The 14,708-nt window shown below is 65.3% G+C and overlaps 2 protein-coding genes across 9 annotated transcripts in view; one reads left to right on the forward strand and one right to left on the reverse strand.

Annotated features, from left to right (window-relative positions):
• POLRMT (RNA polymerase mitochondrial) overlaps positions 1–14,708 on the forward strand; it is a 20,720-nt gene continuing 6,012 nt past the window's right edge. For 2 of the 8 annotated variants that reach the window (XR_009539838.1, XM_060145897.1), the window contains exons 1-21: positions 1–134; positions 636–734; positions 2,863–3,482; positions 5,706–5,836; positions 5,937–6,129; positions 7,351–7,503; positions 7,706–7,870; positions 7,961–8,116; positions 8,343–8,567; positions 8,770–9,576; positions 9,915–10,037; positions 10,373–10,495; positions 10,758–10,937; positions 11,173–11,259; positions 11,343–11,456; positions 11,553–11,605; positions 11,704–11,802; positions 12,545–12,617; positions 12,766–12,857; positions 12,943–13,004; positions 13,092–13,181. Coding sequence is in view for 5 of the 8 variants with exons in the window: in XM_060145897.1 (XP_060001880.1) it covers positions 47–134; positions 636–734; positions 2,863–3,482; positions 5,706–5,836; positions 5,937–6,129; positions 7,351–7,503; positions 7,706–7,870; positions 7,961–8,116; positions 8,343–8,567; positions 8,770–9,576; positions 9,915–10,037; positions 10,373–10,495; positions 10,758–10,937; positions 11,173–11,259; positions 11,343–11,456; positions 11,553–11,605; positions 11,704–11,802; positions 12,545–12,617; positions 12,766–12,857; positions 12,943–13,004; positions 13,092–13,141 (3,693 nt within the window). In the remaining 3 variants the exon portion in view is untranslated. Of the gene's footprint in view, positions 135–635; positions 839–2,862; positions 3,483–5,705; positions 5,837–5,936; positions 6,130–7,350; positions 7,504–7,705; positions 7,871–7,960; positions 8,117–8,342; positions 8,568–8,769; positions 9,577–9,897; positions 10,038–10,372; positions 10,496–10,757; positions 10,938–11,172; positions 11,260–11,342; positions 11,457–11,552; positions 11,606–11,703; positions 11,803–12,544; positions 12,618–12,765; positions 12,858–12,942; positions 13,005–13,091; positions 13,182–14,708 lie in introns of those variants that run through there. The other 6 variants (XM_060145898.1, XR_009539839.1, XM_060145899.1 and 3 more) reach the window with 6 other exon arrangements.
• HCN2 (hyperpolarization activated cyclic nucleotide gated potassium and sodium channel 2) overlaps positions 13,266–14,708 on the reverse strand; it is a 21,068-nt gene continuing 19,625 nt past the window's right edge. The window contains exon 8 of the mRNA XM_060145903.1: positions 13,266–14,627. Within this exon, the coding sequence (XP_060001886.1) occupies positions 13,903–14,627 (725 nt within the window). The 3' untranslated portion in view covers positions 13,266–13,902. The remainder of the gene's footprint in view (positions 14,628–14,708) is intronic.

Consider the following 14,708-nt stretch of genomic DNA (forward strand, 5'->3'; position numbering starts at 1 on the left):
GGCGCATGTGCGTTGCGGCGGCGCGGTGGTTCCGCGTGCTGGCGGCATGTCAGCTGTACGCTGGGGCCGCGGCGCGGCGGGGTTCGGGAGGGCCCTGTGGCCGGCGGGAACCCCCGGCCTCCTGGCCGAGGAAGGTAATGAAGGGGAGTCCCGGAACCGCTGCCCTGCCCCCCCCCACCCGCGGCCGTGATCTCTGGCTTCTCGACCCTCGGGATCCAGCTTCCTCCGACACTTGCCCTTTGATCTTGGGAGTTCTGGGGAACCCAGTGACTCGACCCCGCTTTCACTCGCCCTTGGCCCACTCTCCGGACAGGGGTCGGCGGGGCACTTTGATCTTCGACCCTTGATTTCTTTTGGAGCCCCATGACCCACTATTTACGGTTTAGGGTTTTTAACCTTTGAATTGTCTGTGCCTTAGTTCGACGAACCTTTTATCCTCTACCCCACGCCCTACTTTTCTTTTTTCCTTTGCCCGTGGTGTCCCCTTCACTTTTGTCCTGTTAGTTTCTTTCCAGTGTGAGACCGGTGACCACTGACAGTTCCCACTGCCTTTAGGGTTCCTTTGCCCCTGTCAGGGCCCTCCCTCCCCCACCCCTGATGCCCGCCTCCTTCAGCCTCCCTGGTCTCTCCTGCAGGGGCTCTTGGTGGCGTCTGGGGCCGTAAGAGGAGCTCGACTGCCAGCCCTTGTGAGCAGGACCGCCGGAAGGACTGGGGCCATGCCGAGCTGCTGGAGGGTGAGCCTGACCCCCGAGGTTTGGGGCCTGAAGCCCCTTCCTCGCTGTCCCCCCGTCGGCAGCGCTGCTGGGAGCCGCCTCCCTGGTTCCCCACAGGGACCCCGGTGAGAAGGGATGTCAGTCTGTAAGGTGGGGTGACTCATGGGGTCCCGCTCTCTGGTGGTCCGAGGGCTCCCACGGTGAAGCGAGTGCTGTACACAGCGAGCTCTTGTAGTTCCCTCGTCCCAGCAGGGGCTCCCCCTTTCCAGATGAGACAGTCGAGGCCCAGATCTGTGGCTGGAGAGACTGGCTCAAGGCCACCCACCACTGCACGTGCAGAGCTGGGCTTTGAGCTGTGACATGACCAAGCTCAGTGGTCCTGGCTCAGCTTCCTGGGCTTGGGCGCACGATGGGGTCTACTCGTGGTCCTTGTCACCTGGGATGGACAGCCAGGTCCTGGCGGCCTCTGTAGCAAGTGGGGGGGCATCTGTCCTTCTCGCCGCCTCACTGTCCTCTCCCTCCCAGACGTCCAGTGCCTCCTGCTTCCCCTCCTGTCCCTTGTCCAGTGTGTGTCCAGCAGCCAGGAGTGGGGTGGGGGAGGCTTTGAAAAACAACACCTAATTTCAGAAAACCCCAAACACGCAGATCTGAAGCCACAGGTCCCATGGGCTTCAAGAGCAACCTTCTTTCGTTTCTCACCCATCTCATTATTTTAAAGCTAAGCCCAGGGTCTGGAAATCTGAATCACTTCACCTCACTCCCCAGCCTTGAACCATCCAACTGTTTCCTCTCTCACAGAATAATCTCCAGACCCCCACTGAGGGCCGTAGACCTCCAGGCCTTTGCCTACCTCCTCGGCTTCTGGCATCAGGAGCTTTGCACCTGCCTGTCCTGGGTCAGCCCCCAGGTGGCTTGGGTGCGGCCGCCTCCAAGGGAAACCTGTGCCCACATCCTGCTTCTGCCTCGTGTCCTGCCCGACGCTTTGCCGCCGGCCACTGTCCCACACGTGCAGAAAGGGTCTGCTGAGTCTCCGGACACGGAGGCTAGGGCTGCGCCTGTGTTTCTGCTCTGGGCCAGCTCTCTCTGGGGCCGATGTTGTAGTGAGACAGGTGCAGGCAGGAGATGGATACCCTTGGTCCTCACGTTCGCGGATTCTGTGTTTGCAAAGTCTCCTACCAGCTGAACTTGTAACCCCAAAGCCGATGCACACCTTCCCAGCTGAGGTGGAGCTGGGCGAAGCCCTGTCAACAGGCATCCTTTTCAGGGTGTATCTGGTGCCACGTTTTTGCATTTTGTGCTGTTCGTTGGTGTTTCTGCAGTTTAAAATGGCCCCAGACCTGGTGCTGGGGTGCTGTCTAGTTTCCTCAGCTCAACGGGGCTGTGACGTGCCTTTTGTAGAAAATCTGCATGTTCGACAAGCTTTGTTGAGGGGTGAGATGTAGGAGTGTTGGCTGTGAGTTCAATGTTAGTGAATTAGCAATACATAGGAAATAAGATATCTCAGATGAGAACTCACAAAACAGTGTTATGTGCGGACCTGTTGGTGGAAATATGACCACGGGCTCTCAGGAGCCCCGTGTTTGCCTGGGAGTGGTGGTTCCCTGTTCACCAGCTCAGTGGCCTGAAACTCTGTAGAACAGAACTGCCCCAGGTCCTGAGAGCTGACTGTCCTTGAAGTGGCGCAGGGCGGCGGCGGGCTGTGAATTGTCTGTGTGTGGGTGGTGGGGTGTGGGGGTAATGGCACGTGCAAAGGCCTGAGGCCATTACGGATGGAGTGGGGGTGGGAGGGGCAGGGAGGCGCCGGCACCCGGGTGGATTTTGAAGGCAGAGCCCTGAGGAGGCGCTCACGGGCTGCATGTAGAGGGGGAGAGTCGCAGACGACCTGTGACTTTTGTTCAGGCTGGGAAGGACAGAGCTTGGCGGGGGTGGGGGAAGACGCAGAGAGGCAGGTTGTGGGCAACACCGGGAGCCTGTTCGGGACGTTGGGTTTGAGTGGCTCGGGTGGATGGGTGCTGGTTGGGTGGGCGGGGCGTGCGTGGCCAACGAGGTAAGTCTAGGGACGTTGTCGGTGGCCAGCAGACACACGGGGCTGAGGTCTGTCGCCTCCTGGGCAGCGGGGTCCCCTGACGTCTCGCCCTCTGCCCCACAGTGCTCAAGGCGCGGGTGCGGCAGCTGCAGGCCGAGGGCATGGCAGAGGTGACGGTGAAGAGGGTGGCCAAGAGGGTGGCCGTGGCTCGAGCCCCGGAGGCTGGCGGCGCCCAGCCACCCAGGCAGGCCCCGGCCGGGGCCAAGGGCGCCGCCGCCACACTCAGCAGCCGCTGGGCGCAGAAACTGGACAGCGATCAGCAGCTGATGCAGAAGCGCAAGCAGCGGCTGGAGGGGAAGCTGCAGAAGCGTGTGGAGAAGGGGGCCTGGCAAAAGCAGCTGCGCCTGGAGCCCCGGCTGCTGAGCAGGAAGCTGGCGAGCCAGCTGCAGCGCTGGGGGCAGGGGGCGCCCCGGAGCCCGTGGGAGGAGCAGCCGGCACAGCTGCTGCAGGAGGCCCCACACAGGCTGAGCAGCGAGGCGGCGGCGGCTCCGGCGGACAGAGGCCCCGAGTCGCGGCTGGAGGGCCAGCAGCAGAGGCTCCTGTCCTTCTTTGAGTGCTGCCTGCTCACGGGCCACCTGCCCCTGGCCCACCACGTGCTGGTCACCCACCACAGCAAGTCCCAGCAGCAGCGGCTGCTCACGCTCTCCATGTACAACATGGTCATGCTCGGCTGGGCTCGCCAGGTGAGTGACTGGGCCCAGGGAGCGAGCGCCCCAGGGTCGGAGGCAGAGGCCAACTTGAGGGCACTTAGATTCGAACCCTTGTCTTTTAGCTCCAGGGCTCAGGCCTTTGTCTTTTATAGTTTTAATAATTCTTTAGGCTTGTCGATTATGAGTCACACGTGGCCTTCAAAGCAAAGTGTGAAAATGACCAAAAGGGCAGGAAGAAGCTGTGCTCTGGTTCAGAGCATTTCCTTCTGGTTACTTGACCGCGGCTCTAGTGCAAGGGGCGCTGCAGACCCTCCCTGGGGCTGCGACCTCAGTGCTTTCCATCTGGCTTGTTCTTGTCTCGAGTTTCCTAGGTGGGCTCCTTCTTTTTAATGCAGACATTCACAGCTGTGAATTTCCCTCTGGGAACAACTTTAGCTGCTTCCCTCTCCCACGTCTTCTGTTTTCACCTGCGACTTCTCCTCTGACCTGTGGCTGCTTAGGAGTGTTGCTTAAAGCGCCCTTGCTGTGAAAACTTCCCCAACGCCCTCCCTCCTGTGGGTCTGCGACCTCATTTGAGGAGCAGCAGGGAAAGCGTTAGTGCCGGGCAATCAAGGGAAACAGTTGTGTGGAGACACAGGTGCAGCTCACTAAGGCAGGTTGGCGGCAGGGACTTCGCTGTGCTGACTCACGCACAGAACGCGGCCCAGAGCTGCCTGATAGCGCTGGGAGGCTCCCAAGGCCTCCACAGCAACAGTCACGGGGGGCTTCTTGCCTGCATTGTCTTTGCAGGAGGGCACTCAGTTCCAGGAGTTAGTCTGCCTTCCCAGGTCTCTGGCCTCTGCCGTCCCCCCCACAAAGCGTCCTGTTACAGCAGCATATTTCTGATTAGATGAGCTTCCTGGGGCTGCCGAACAAATGAACAAACTGGGAGGCTTAAAGTAGCAGAAGTTTGTTTTCTTTTAGTCCCAGCGGCCAGATGTCCGAGGTCAGGGCGTGGCAGGGCCCCACTCCCTCTGGAGGCTCCAGGGGAGGGCGCTTCGTGCCTCTGCCAGCTCCTGGGTCTGCGATGTCCCTTGGGCTGTGACCGCGTCCCTCTGATCTCTGCCTCAGTGCTCACACGGCCTCCTCCAGTGTGACCTCGTCCTAACTGCACCTGACCTCATGTAACTGACCTCATCCTAACTGCACCCTGCGCCTGCAGGGACCCGGTTTCCAAATAAGGCCCTTTTCTGAGGTTCCAGGCGGATGTGAGTTTTGGGGGCCCTAGGCAGCCAGCCTATGTCAGGCAGGCCTGGCTACCACCCAGACCTGAGTTTAGTCCCGTTCTGCCACGTGCTCCCTGTGGCCACACACCCCCCTTCCCTCTGAGCCTTGGGTTTCCCATCTTGGGAGGAGTGAGGGCTGTAATCCAGGGCTCCAACCTCATGTATGTGTGTGCTTAACACTGTGAAGGTTCGAATGCATGTTTTCATGGTGGTGGTGATGTTACTGTGAGTTTTTTTTTCTTTTTTTTAATAAAAGTTGTTTCCACTTTTTATTTATTTATTTGGCTGCATCAGGTCTTAGTTGTGGCTCGCGGGATCTAGAGCGCAGGCTCAGTAGTTGTGGCGCACAGGCTTAGTTGCTCCGCGGCACGTGGGATCCTCCCGGACCAGGGCTCGAACCCATGTCCCCTGCGTTGGCAGGAGGATCCTTAACCACTGCGCCACCAGGGAAGTCCTCCTACTGTGAGCGTTTAGAGGTAGGATAGATGGGCTGAATCTGGACCAGCAGCGTACGGTAGGCCTTTCTGTGACTTTGCCAGTGTTCCTCACCTGCTCCAGCGTCCTGTCGCTGCTGAAGCGAGTGTTTAATTTAAACTAAGCTAAGTGGCCGCTGTGGTTGGTGACTACCGGACTGAGCAGCCCCCCCTTCCTGCCCCCCACCCCGGGCCGTGCAGGCAGGCACCTAGGACCCAGTTGCTGGCATGTGGTCTGGGGTGGCAGCACCTGTCAGACAGGGTGCAGGACACATGGCGGGGTGCTGGGAATGCCTCTCTCTGGAAGGGTCTGTGGCATCTCTCCTGAGCCACCAGTGGGCTGGAGGAGAAACCACAGGGAAAGTTAGCGGGGAGGCCTGTGTGGAGGGAGGCCCGGTCGCCGGGAAACTGGGTAGAGGAGTGGGCGGGCAGCAGGGAGCACTGTGGGCTGAGCTGGGGCCTCCCTTCTGTCCACACCCGGCCCCCCCGCAGGCCCTCACCCCGCTTGGTTCCCCCAGGGCTCCTTCAAAGAGCTGACGTACGTGTTCTTCATGCTGAAAGACGCCGGCCTCGACCCGGACCTGCAGTCCTACGCGGCTGCCCTGCAGTGCATGGGGCGCCTGGACCAGGATGCTGGTACCATCCGAAGGTGGGTGGATCGGTGTAGGGTGGCCTGGCTGAGCTGGGGGCTGGGATCCCTGGGGCTCCCCGGGCACTGGCGCTGTGAGCCGGGTGTGTGTGCCCTGCAGGTGCCTGAAGCAGATGGCGCAGGACGGGCTACAGCTGCAGGGGCTCTTCACGGCTGTGCCACTGAGCGCCGAGGAGCGGGCTGAGCTCCTGCGGGCCGTGCGCAAGGCCAAGCCCGCCTTCACCCCCCCGCGGCCGCCCGTGCCCCCGCCCCAGGTCAACACCTCGCCGCTGCTCCGGGAGATATACGCCAAGGTGAGCTGGGGCCTGTGGCCTGGCACCTGCCGGGGGCGGGGGGCGGGGGGGGGGTTGTCGTCTCCGGGTGCCTTGGCCCCTTCCCGTCTCTCCTGGCGGGGTCGGCCCCACCCACCCCCATGCTGGCGGGAGGGAGGCTGCTGTGGGGGGCCCATGCCGCACCGTCCTCGGTTTCCACGTGGCGATGCAGCTGTGGGCCGAGTGTCGGGGTGTCGCAGGGCCTGTGTGCCCTCTCTAAGACTGGACAGCTACCTCCGCAGGCGGCAGGCAGCGGGCAAGGCCACACCTACCTCCCAGGGTGGAGTAGAGCATGACATCTTGAGGCACTGGCTTTTTTATTTTTACTGGGACATAGTTCTCCTATTCTACGGTTCACCTTTTAAAGTGTAATTCAGTATTTTTTTTTTTTTTTTACTATATTGATCTCTATGTAATTCCAGAACATTCCATTATCCCAAAAGGAAGCCCGTCCCCATCAGCAGTCAGTGCCCATTCCCCCCGCCAACCCCTGACAACCACTAACCACTAACTCTCTGTGGATCGGCCTGTTCTGGACGTTTCCCATCAGTGGAATCACACACTGTATGTCCTTCTGTGTCTGGCTTCTCTCACTGAGCATCGTGTTCTCAGGGTCCGTCCACGCTGTAGCGAGTGTCAGGGCTTTCACCCCTTCTCAGGGTTGAGTGATGTTCCCGTGTGTGGAGGGACCACATTGTGTTTATCTATCATCTGTTGACGGACACTTTGGTCGTTTCTAGCTTTTAAGCATCGTGAACCGCATTGCTGTGGCTGTGGACAGGTCTTTGTGCAGATGTATGTTTTGGATTCTCAGTGTGTGTGTTGGGTTTCGCTATTTTTAATTTGTCTATTTTGGGAAGGGTCACACGCTCACACAGTGGCGAGTTTACAGAGAAAACGGCAGCACCCGGGGACTCGCACTGGCTTCCTGGGCATCCTGCCCGCCTGGCAAGGCCAGCAGATGCTGTTACACCCGCATCGTTGTCTTACTGTCCTGGGTCCTGCTCCCCCCGCAGCGTTAAGGATAGATGGTTTTCAGGAGACTTGGGAAAATGACTGTGATTCTGCCGGGGGGGCGGGCGGGGTCCTGGCATGTGTACGGTGGACAGCTGCTCTTCTTGACCTCGGGTGTGGATGGAACCCTGGGGGACTCAGGTCGAGAGGTCAGGCACCGGCACCTCACCACCAGCCTGTTGCCACCAGCAGGATCCCGCTGTGTCCTACCCGAGGCTGCACTTGTCCCTGAAGGAGCTGCAGGGCCTCTTCCAACAGCAGCTTCGCGTAGAGATGGCCACCACCATCACCGTGGAGTCCGTGGAGAAGGTTCCACTGCTGACCAAGGAGGTCCTGCATGCGGTAAGGGGCTGGGGGGTGGTCCGCTCCGGCTGAGCTGGGCGTCCCCTGCCTGGGCAGGGTCGCGTGGGGGAGGCCGGCTGCACGGCAACCACCCCCCCGCCCCCCCACTGAGCCAGGCACTGCCAGGCATAGGGCTGGGGCCTCGCGGGCTGCAGGGTTGGGTGGGCACGGTGATGACTCCTTGTGTACCCCCTCCCCCCAGCGGAAGACCCTGGCAGGCCTGCGCACCCGATGGAGGACGGCGCTGTACCGGGAGCTGCAAGAGACCAAGGAGAGCGAGGCCCACGCTGCTCGAGAAGGCCGCCTCTCGCTCTTCCCGTACCTGTGCCTGCTCAGTGAGAAGGAGGTTGTGAGGATGCTGCTGCAGGTGCGCGCGGGGCCGGGGGGAGGGGCGGCTGCGGGCGTGCCTGCGGGTTCCACACGGAGCGCGGGGCTCATGGCGCTCGCTGCCCTCCAGACCCTCCAGGCGCTGCCCGCGCAGGGAGAGTCACTTCTCTTCTTGGCACACGAGCTGGGTCTGCGTGTCTTCAAGAGGAAGCAGCTCAGAAACGAGGTGCAGGAACTGGAGCAGCGCTACTCCAAGTACCTGCACCTGCTGGCCTCCGACACCCAGGTGAGGCCCAGGGAGCCCGGGTGGGGAAACCCAGGCGTTGAGCGGAGGTCCCCTCCCCTCTCTCCTCTCCCCTTTCCTGAGGCGGCTGGATTTGCCCCCAGACTCCACCTCATTTTCCTCACCTAACCCTGGGATAGCAGTCAGCTCACCCCTCCCTGGGGGTGGGTGGGGGTCTCCAGCTCTGCACCCAGACTCTCCTCCCCCTGAGCCACCCTCCCGCTCGCAGGTGGCGGAACCGTGCCTGCCACGGCAGCATTGGGAGGCACTGGGGGTGCCTGAGGCCCCCCACGAGCAGCCCTGGCCCATGTCAGTGGTGGTGCAGCTGGGCAAGCAGCTGGCGGAGGTGCTGGTGCGGGCCGCGCAGATGCCCAGCAGCCTGGCAGCGCCCCGGAGCCCCGGCACGCTCATCCCTGTGCTCTACCATGTGTACTCCTTCCGCAGCTTCCGCCAGGTGGGCCACTGTGGGGCCGGGCGTGCGAGGAGGCCGTGGGCTCTGGGTGGTGCAGGGCCCCTGGGCCACGGTGGGATCCTGCCAGAATTGTGCTGTGGCCCCAGACCTGGTCTCAGGGTCAGGGCGTCTGAGGGGACCCCGGGGCCCTCCTCCACGGCCTTTGGGGCAGCCCCCTGACCTTCTCTGCCTGCCCCGCCCCCAGATCGGCATCCTGAAGCCTCACCCCGCCTTCACGCAGCTGCTGGAGACGGCGGCAGAGCGCACACTGACCTTTGAGTCGACGGACGTGCCCATGCTGTGCCCACCGCTGCCCTGGACGTCGCCCCACTCGGGCGCCTTTCTGCTGAGCCCCACCAAGATGATGCGCTCAGTGGAGGGCAGCCAGCAGCACCAGCTCCTGCTGGAGCGCTGCCCGCCTGCCGAGCTGCATGGTGCCCTGGATGCCCTCACCCAGCTGGGCAACTGTGCCTGGCGGGTCAACGGGCGCGTGCTGGACCTGGTGCTGCAGCTCTTCGCTGACAAGGGCTGCCCTCGCCTGGGTGTGCCCGCCCCGCCCTCCGAGGCCCCCCGGCCACCCGAGGGCCGTCGGGCTCCCAACCGCTGCTTGCTGCCCGAGGTCTCGCCTGCTGAAAAGGCTGAGATGCGGCGGGAGCTGGCCCGGCGCCTCAAGGTGGCACGGGAGATGCAGAGCCTGCGCGCCGATGCGCTGTACCGCCTGTCGCTGGCCCGGCACCTGCGGCACCGTGTCTTCTGGCTGCCGCACAACATGGACTTCCGCGGCCGGACCTATCCCTGCTCACCGCATTTCAACCACCTGGGCAGCGACCTGGCCCGCGCACTGCTGGAGTTCGCCCAGGGCCGCCCGCTCGGCCCGCACGGCCTCAACTGGCTCAAGATCCATCTGGTCAACCTCACGGGGCTCAAGAAGCGCGAGTCGCTGCAGGCACGCCGGGACTATGCGGACGAGCTGATGGAGGACATCCTGGACTCGGCGGACCGGCCCATGACGGTGGGTGGCGTGGGGAGGACAGCAGCTGGGCCCTGACCCCTGACCCCTGACCGTCTGGCTCTCCTGGCCGCCGCGGCACCCACCCCAGACCCATGCAGGCACCCCCCGCCCCCTACTTCTTCCCAGGCACCCTTCTGCTTGTCTTTCCCTCTGTCCTGGGCCATCAGCAGCCTCCCATGCCGCAATAGGCCTCCCTCCAGGCTGGCCCCTCCCTGGTCTGTCACTCCTGTTCTCTGTCCACACCTGTCCCCACGACACCTGGACCCGCCCGGGAGGTGCCCCCAGGCTGGCTCTGACCCCGCCGGGGCTGGCCTCACCCAGCCCGCTGCTTCCTGCAGGGCCGCAAGTGGTGGATGGAGGCGGATGAGCCCTGGCAAGCCCTGGCCTGCTGCATGGAGGTCGCCCGGGCGGTGCGCGCCCCCGACCCCGCCGCCTACGTCTCCCACTTCCCAGTTCACCAGGTGAGCCAGGGGACTCTGGTGGGGAGCATGCCCTGCCCTTGCGGGCCCCGGCCAGAGGTGTCTCGCTCGGGCTGGGGCGCCGAGGGGTGGCCCGGCGTCCGGCACCTGGCCTTCCCGCTCTGCACAGGCTGGTTCCCAGGCGAGCAGCATGCGCAGGCATGCCGCCCCCTTCCGTGCCTCGGTTCCGCTTTGTGGGAGGCCCAGGGAGCTCGCTGTGAGCGGAGCTGGGGAAGCCTGGAGCTCGCCGTGCCCCGCCCCTCGCTCCCTGCGCCTTGCTCTTCCACCCCTCCACGGCCCCTCGCTCCCTGCGCCTCGCTCTTCCACCCCTCGCCCAGGACGGCTCCTGTAACGGCCTGCAGCACTACGCCGCCCTGGGCCGGGACAGCGCGGGGGCCGCCTCCGTCAACCTGTTGCCCTCGGACCTGCCGCAGGACGTGTACAGTGAGGTGGCGGCACAGGTGCGCACCCACCCCGCCCCCGCTTGCTCTTATCCCCCCAGCCCCACCCGGGTCTGTCTGTCGAACATCTGGGTGCTGTGGACCCCCCTGCCACGGCCGCCAACTGTCAGGTGACCCGGCAGTCAGGCAGGGTTCCTGGGGGACGTGTCAGAGGGGGCAGTGGTGAGGTCCACGGGAAGAGAAGGAGCCTCGGGGTGGGAGGCTTCTGGGTGGGCAGGGCCCTGCCCACTGATGCCCCGCCCACTGACCCCTGCTCCAACAGGTGGAGGTGTTCCGCAGGCAGGACGCCGAACAGGGTGTGCAGGTGGCCCAGGTGCTGGAGGGTTTCATCAGCCGCAAGGTGGTCAAGCAGACGGTGATGACTGTAGTGTACGGGGTCACCCGCTACGGGGGCCGCCTGCAGATCGAGAAGCGCCTCCGGGAGATCCACGACTTCCCCCAGGTGCGCGGGGCCGAGACTCCAGATCCTGCCGGCCACTGTCCTGTAGCAGGTGGCCGCTGGGCAGCAGGCGGTCCTGACACAGGGTCTTGTCTCTGCCCACCGTGGGGTCCTCCAGCGGGGCCCATGGGAGCGAGCCCACCCCCTCAAGAGTGCGCGAGGTCACTGGCCCAGGGCCATCAGGCGTTGTAGAGGGAACCTGGGCCCCGCCCACGCCCTCCCCTCACCCTCTCCCCAGGACTTCGTGTGGGAGGCTTCTCACTACCTCGTGCGCCAGGTGTTCAACAGCCTGCAGGAGATGTTCTCGGGCACCCGGTCCATCCAGGTGAGGCCTCATCCTCCCCTTGCCCCCCGTCGGCCGTGGCTCCCCAGACCCGGCCCCCCTGAGCCCGGTGTCCGTCCCTGCAGCGCTGGCTGACCGAGAGCGCCCGGCTCATCTCCCACACGGGCTCGGCCGTGGAGTGGGTCACGCCCCTGGGCATCCCCATCATCCAGCCCTACCACCGTGACTCCAAGGTCATGGTATGTGCAGCCCCCCCGCCCCCCCGCCCCCCGCCGCTGCCGCTGCCGCGCCAGGCAGGACTCAACGCCCCTGCCCCTACCGCCCCTACCCTGCAGATCAAAGGCGGGCTCCAGAGCCTCACCTTCAGCAGCAGCGTGGACACCAGCCAGTGAGTGCACAGGGTGGGGGGCGGGGCCAGGAGGCCACTGGGGTTGGGCCGGGCCGGGCTGAGGCTCCAGAGTCCCCCGCCTTGCACCCCGCCCCCAGGAAGCCCAACACGCTGAAGCAGAAGAACGGCTTCCCGCCCAACTTCATCCACTCGCTGGACTCCTCGCACATGATGCTCACGGCCCTGCACTGCTACAGGTGCACCAGGGCTGGGGACGCCGCGGTGGGTGCCGCCCGCTGGGGATGGGGTCAGGCGAGGACCGAAGCTGTGGGGGTCTGGGGGACCTGGTGCCCCAGAGGCGACAGGCCTCGAGGCAGGGAGGGGTTGGGATGTGGCTGACTGGGCAGGGGAGGGACTCCAAGTGTGCAGCTGGCCGTCGGAGGGTCCGCGGGCCCAGCCTGCTGTGTGGCCTGCTCTTGACGTGTGTGCACCTGCCGGGGCAGGCAGAGGGTGTCTAGTTTCTCACGGTTCTGTTAGAAACGGCTGCTCCTGTTGGGGGGGGGGGTGTGTGTGGCCGCACTGAGCCAGACTGCTGTGGGAGTTCTGTGTTCTTCCTGTGCCCCCCTGGGGTGGCTCGGGGACCCCTGGGATGGAGCCCTGTGGTGGAAGGGGGCCCAGCCTCAGCCATCCCCTACGGGAAGCTGAGAATCAGTTGGGTGGCAGCTGGGGGTAGGGTGGCAAAGAGGCTTCTTCCTAAGAGGAGAACCTGTCACTTGCCTGCTGAGGGGCACGTGTGGCGCACAGACAGCTGCTGGAGTGTGCGGGGGTGAGGGGCGAGACGAGAGTGGGCGTCACTGGACAGTGGGCCCCCCGGCTGAGCGGTGGGGAGGGGCTTGAGGTGAGACCTGGGCCAGTGCTGGGCGGCGGTGGGGTGTGGATTGTGAGGGAGGGGACCTCAAGGCGTGGCCTCTCCACGGGGGCCCCTCACTGCTGCCGCAGGAAGGGCCTGACCTTCGTCTCGGTGCACGACTGCTTCTGGACCCACGCCGCTGACGTTGCGGTCATGAACCAGGTGCAGGCCCACCCCCACTAGGGCGGACACCCCCGGCTCTCGCGCCCCCGACCTCATCCCCTCCTGACCTGGGAAGCCCGGTCCCCCTGCCCCTTGGGCCTGGCTCCTGGCTGCTGACGCCCCCCCACCTCCCCCCCCCCCATCGCAGGTCTGTCGCGAGCAGTTCGTCCGTCTGCACAGCCAGCCCATTCTCCACAACCTGTCCAGGTTCCTGATTGAGCGGTTCTGCTCCGACCCCAGGTGAGGCCCCCCCAGCCCAGCACCGCAGAGGCCGCTCCCTCCCCAGGCCGCCCCAGCCTTACCCCCACCCGGCCTTTGCCCTCAGGACCTCCAAGAGCATCTGGGTCTCCAGGCTGATGGACACGCTGCTGTCTGTGCCCAAGACAGGTGAGGCCCAGGGCTGGACGGCCCCTCACCGGGCTGGGGCGGGGCCTTCCCCAGGGCCCGCCCCCAGCCTTCTGCTCTGCTCCGCAGGGACATTCAACCTGGAGCAGGTGAAGCACTCCACGTACTTCTTCAGCTGACGGCCCCGTGCTGCCTCCCTGTACCTTAGTGTGAATAAAGGTCTGTCACCACGTGGGGGCTGCTTGCCTCGGGGAGGGGCGGGCTGCGCGCTGGGTCCAGGCAGAGCGATCATACGCGGCAGGCTGGGCGCCAATGCTGTCGTTTATTGCGCGGAATGGGGGCGTGGGGCTTAGTGGGGCGTGGGGGGCGCAGTGGGCGCTGCTGCCTCGGCTCGTCAGTACATTCACCATGACGGCAGGGACCCCCCCCAGCCTCGCCCCTACGCTGGGGTGCTGGAGGGAGTGGTATGTGCCCACTCCGGGGCGGTCACCGCGGACGCACGTGGACAGGGACCAGGCTGGTTATTGCGTGAGCGCGATGGGGGCAGCGGGAAGCCGGCGGGCCAAGTATTGCACTTAAAAACAGATCCTCATTGGAGGGCGAGGGCGGGCGCGGGCGGGGCTCCACGGCCCTCTTCCCCTTGGCCCCGGCCGGCCTGTCCCCGCTTCACAGTTGGGGGAACTGAGGCACCGAGGTGAAGGGAGCCCCCTCGCCCGCGCGTGCGCGGGGCCGCCGGGGGCAGGGGCAATGTGGGTGGGCTCAGGGCGATGGGTGGCTTGGCGGGGGTGTCCCGCCGGCCCGGGTCGCCCGTCCGACTACGACTACCTACGTCTCCTCTATGGCTTCTGGGGCGGGCGGCCCGGGCTGCGCAATGGCATGGCTTTGGTCTGAGTGACAGCCCCGCCCCGGCCTGGCTGGGCCACAGGGCGGCGCGCAAGGGTCACAAGTTGGACGAGAGACGTGAGCGCGCGGAGTCCAGCGGGTCGGGTCCGCCGGTGGCGCCAGGTGAGGGTGAGGGCGAGGCCGAGTCCCTGCGGTCCGGGCTGGGCCCTGCGGCCCGGGCGGCGGGCGCAGGCCCCAGGCGCGGCGTGGAGCTGCTGGCCGGGCGCACCGAGGCTCCGGGGCCGGGGCCAGGGCCGGGTGCGCCGTGGGGCAGCGAGGGCTGCGAGGCGGACAGCGGGCGCGAGGCGCGGCTCAGGCGGCGCGCGGGCAGCGCGGGCCCGGCGCAGGGCGCAGCAGGTGAGCCAGGCACGCCGCCATAGGGCGAGGTCCGCGGTGCCCGGGGGCTGGAGGGCGCGCCCGGGGGGCTGGCAGCAGGCCCGGGCCCGGGCGAGGCGGCCGTGGGCGCGGGCCCGGGGGGCAAGCGGTGCACGAGGCGCGGCGAACCGAGCGCCAGGGGCCCGACGAGCGGGTGCGCCACCTGCGGGCAGAAGCTCATGGCCACGGCCTGCTGCAGCGTGGCAATGGCCGAGGCGCCCTGCGGCGGCGGCGGCGGCGGCGGCGGCGGCGGCGGGAAGAGGCCGACGCGCTGGCCCAGCTCGGCCTGCTGCACCATCTCGCGGTCGTACTTGACGATCTCCTGGATGATGGCGTTCTCCTGGTTGTTGAACACGCCCGAGTTGAGGTCGTGCTGCACCTTGTGCAGCAGGATCGAGTTCTTCTTGCCTGGTTTAGGGGAGGGGGGCGCGTCAGAGTTGCCTGCTGCCGTGCGCTGCACACAGGTGTGGAGCGCCTTCTGCGTGCAGT

The sequence above is a fragment of the Lagenorhynchus albirostris genome, chromosome 3, assembly GCF_949774975.1.
Source record: "Lagenorhynchus albirostris chromosome 3, mLagAlb1.1, whole genome shotgun sequence".
Classification (NCBI taxonomy): domain Eukaryota; kingdom Metazoa; phylum Chordata; class Mammalia; order Artiodactyla; family Delphinidae; genus Lagenorhynchus; species Lagenorhynchus albirostris.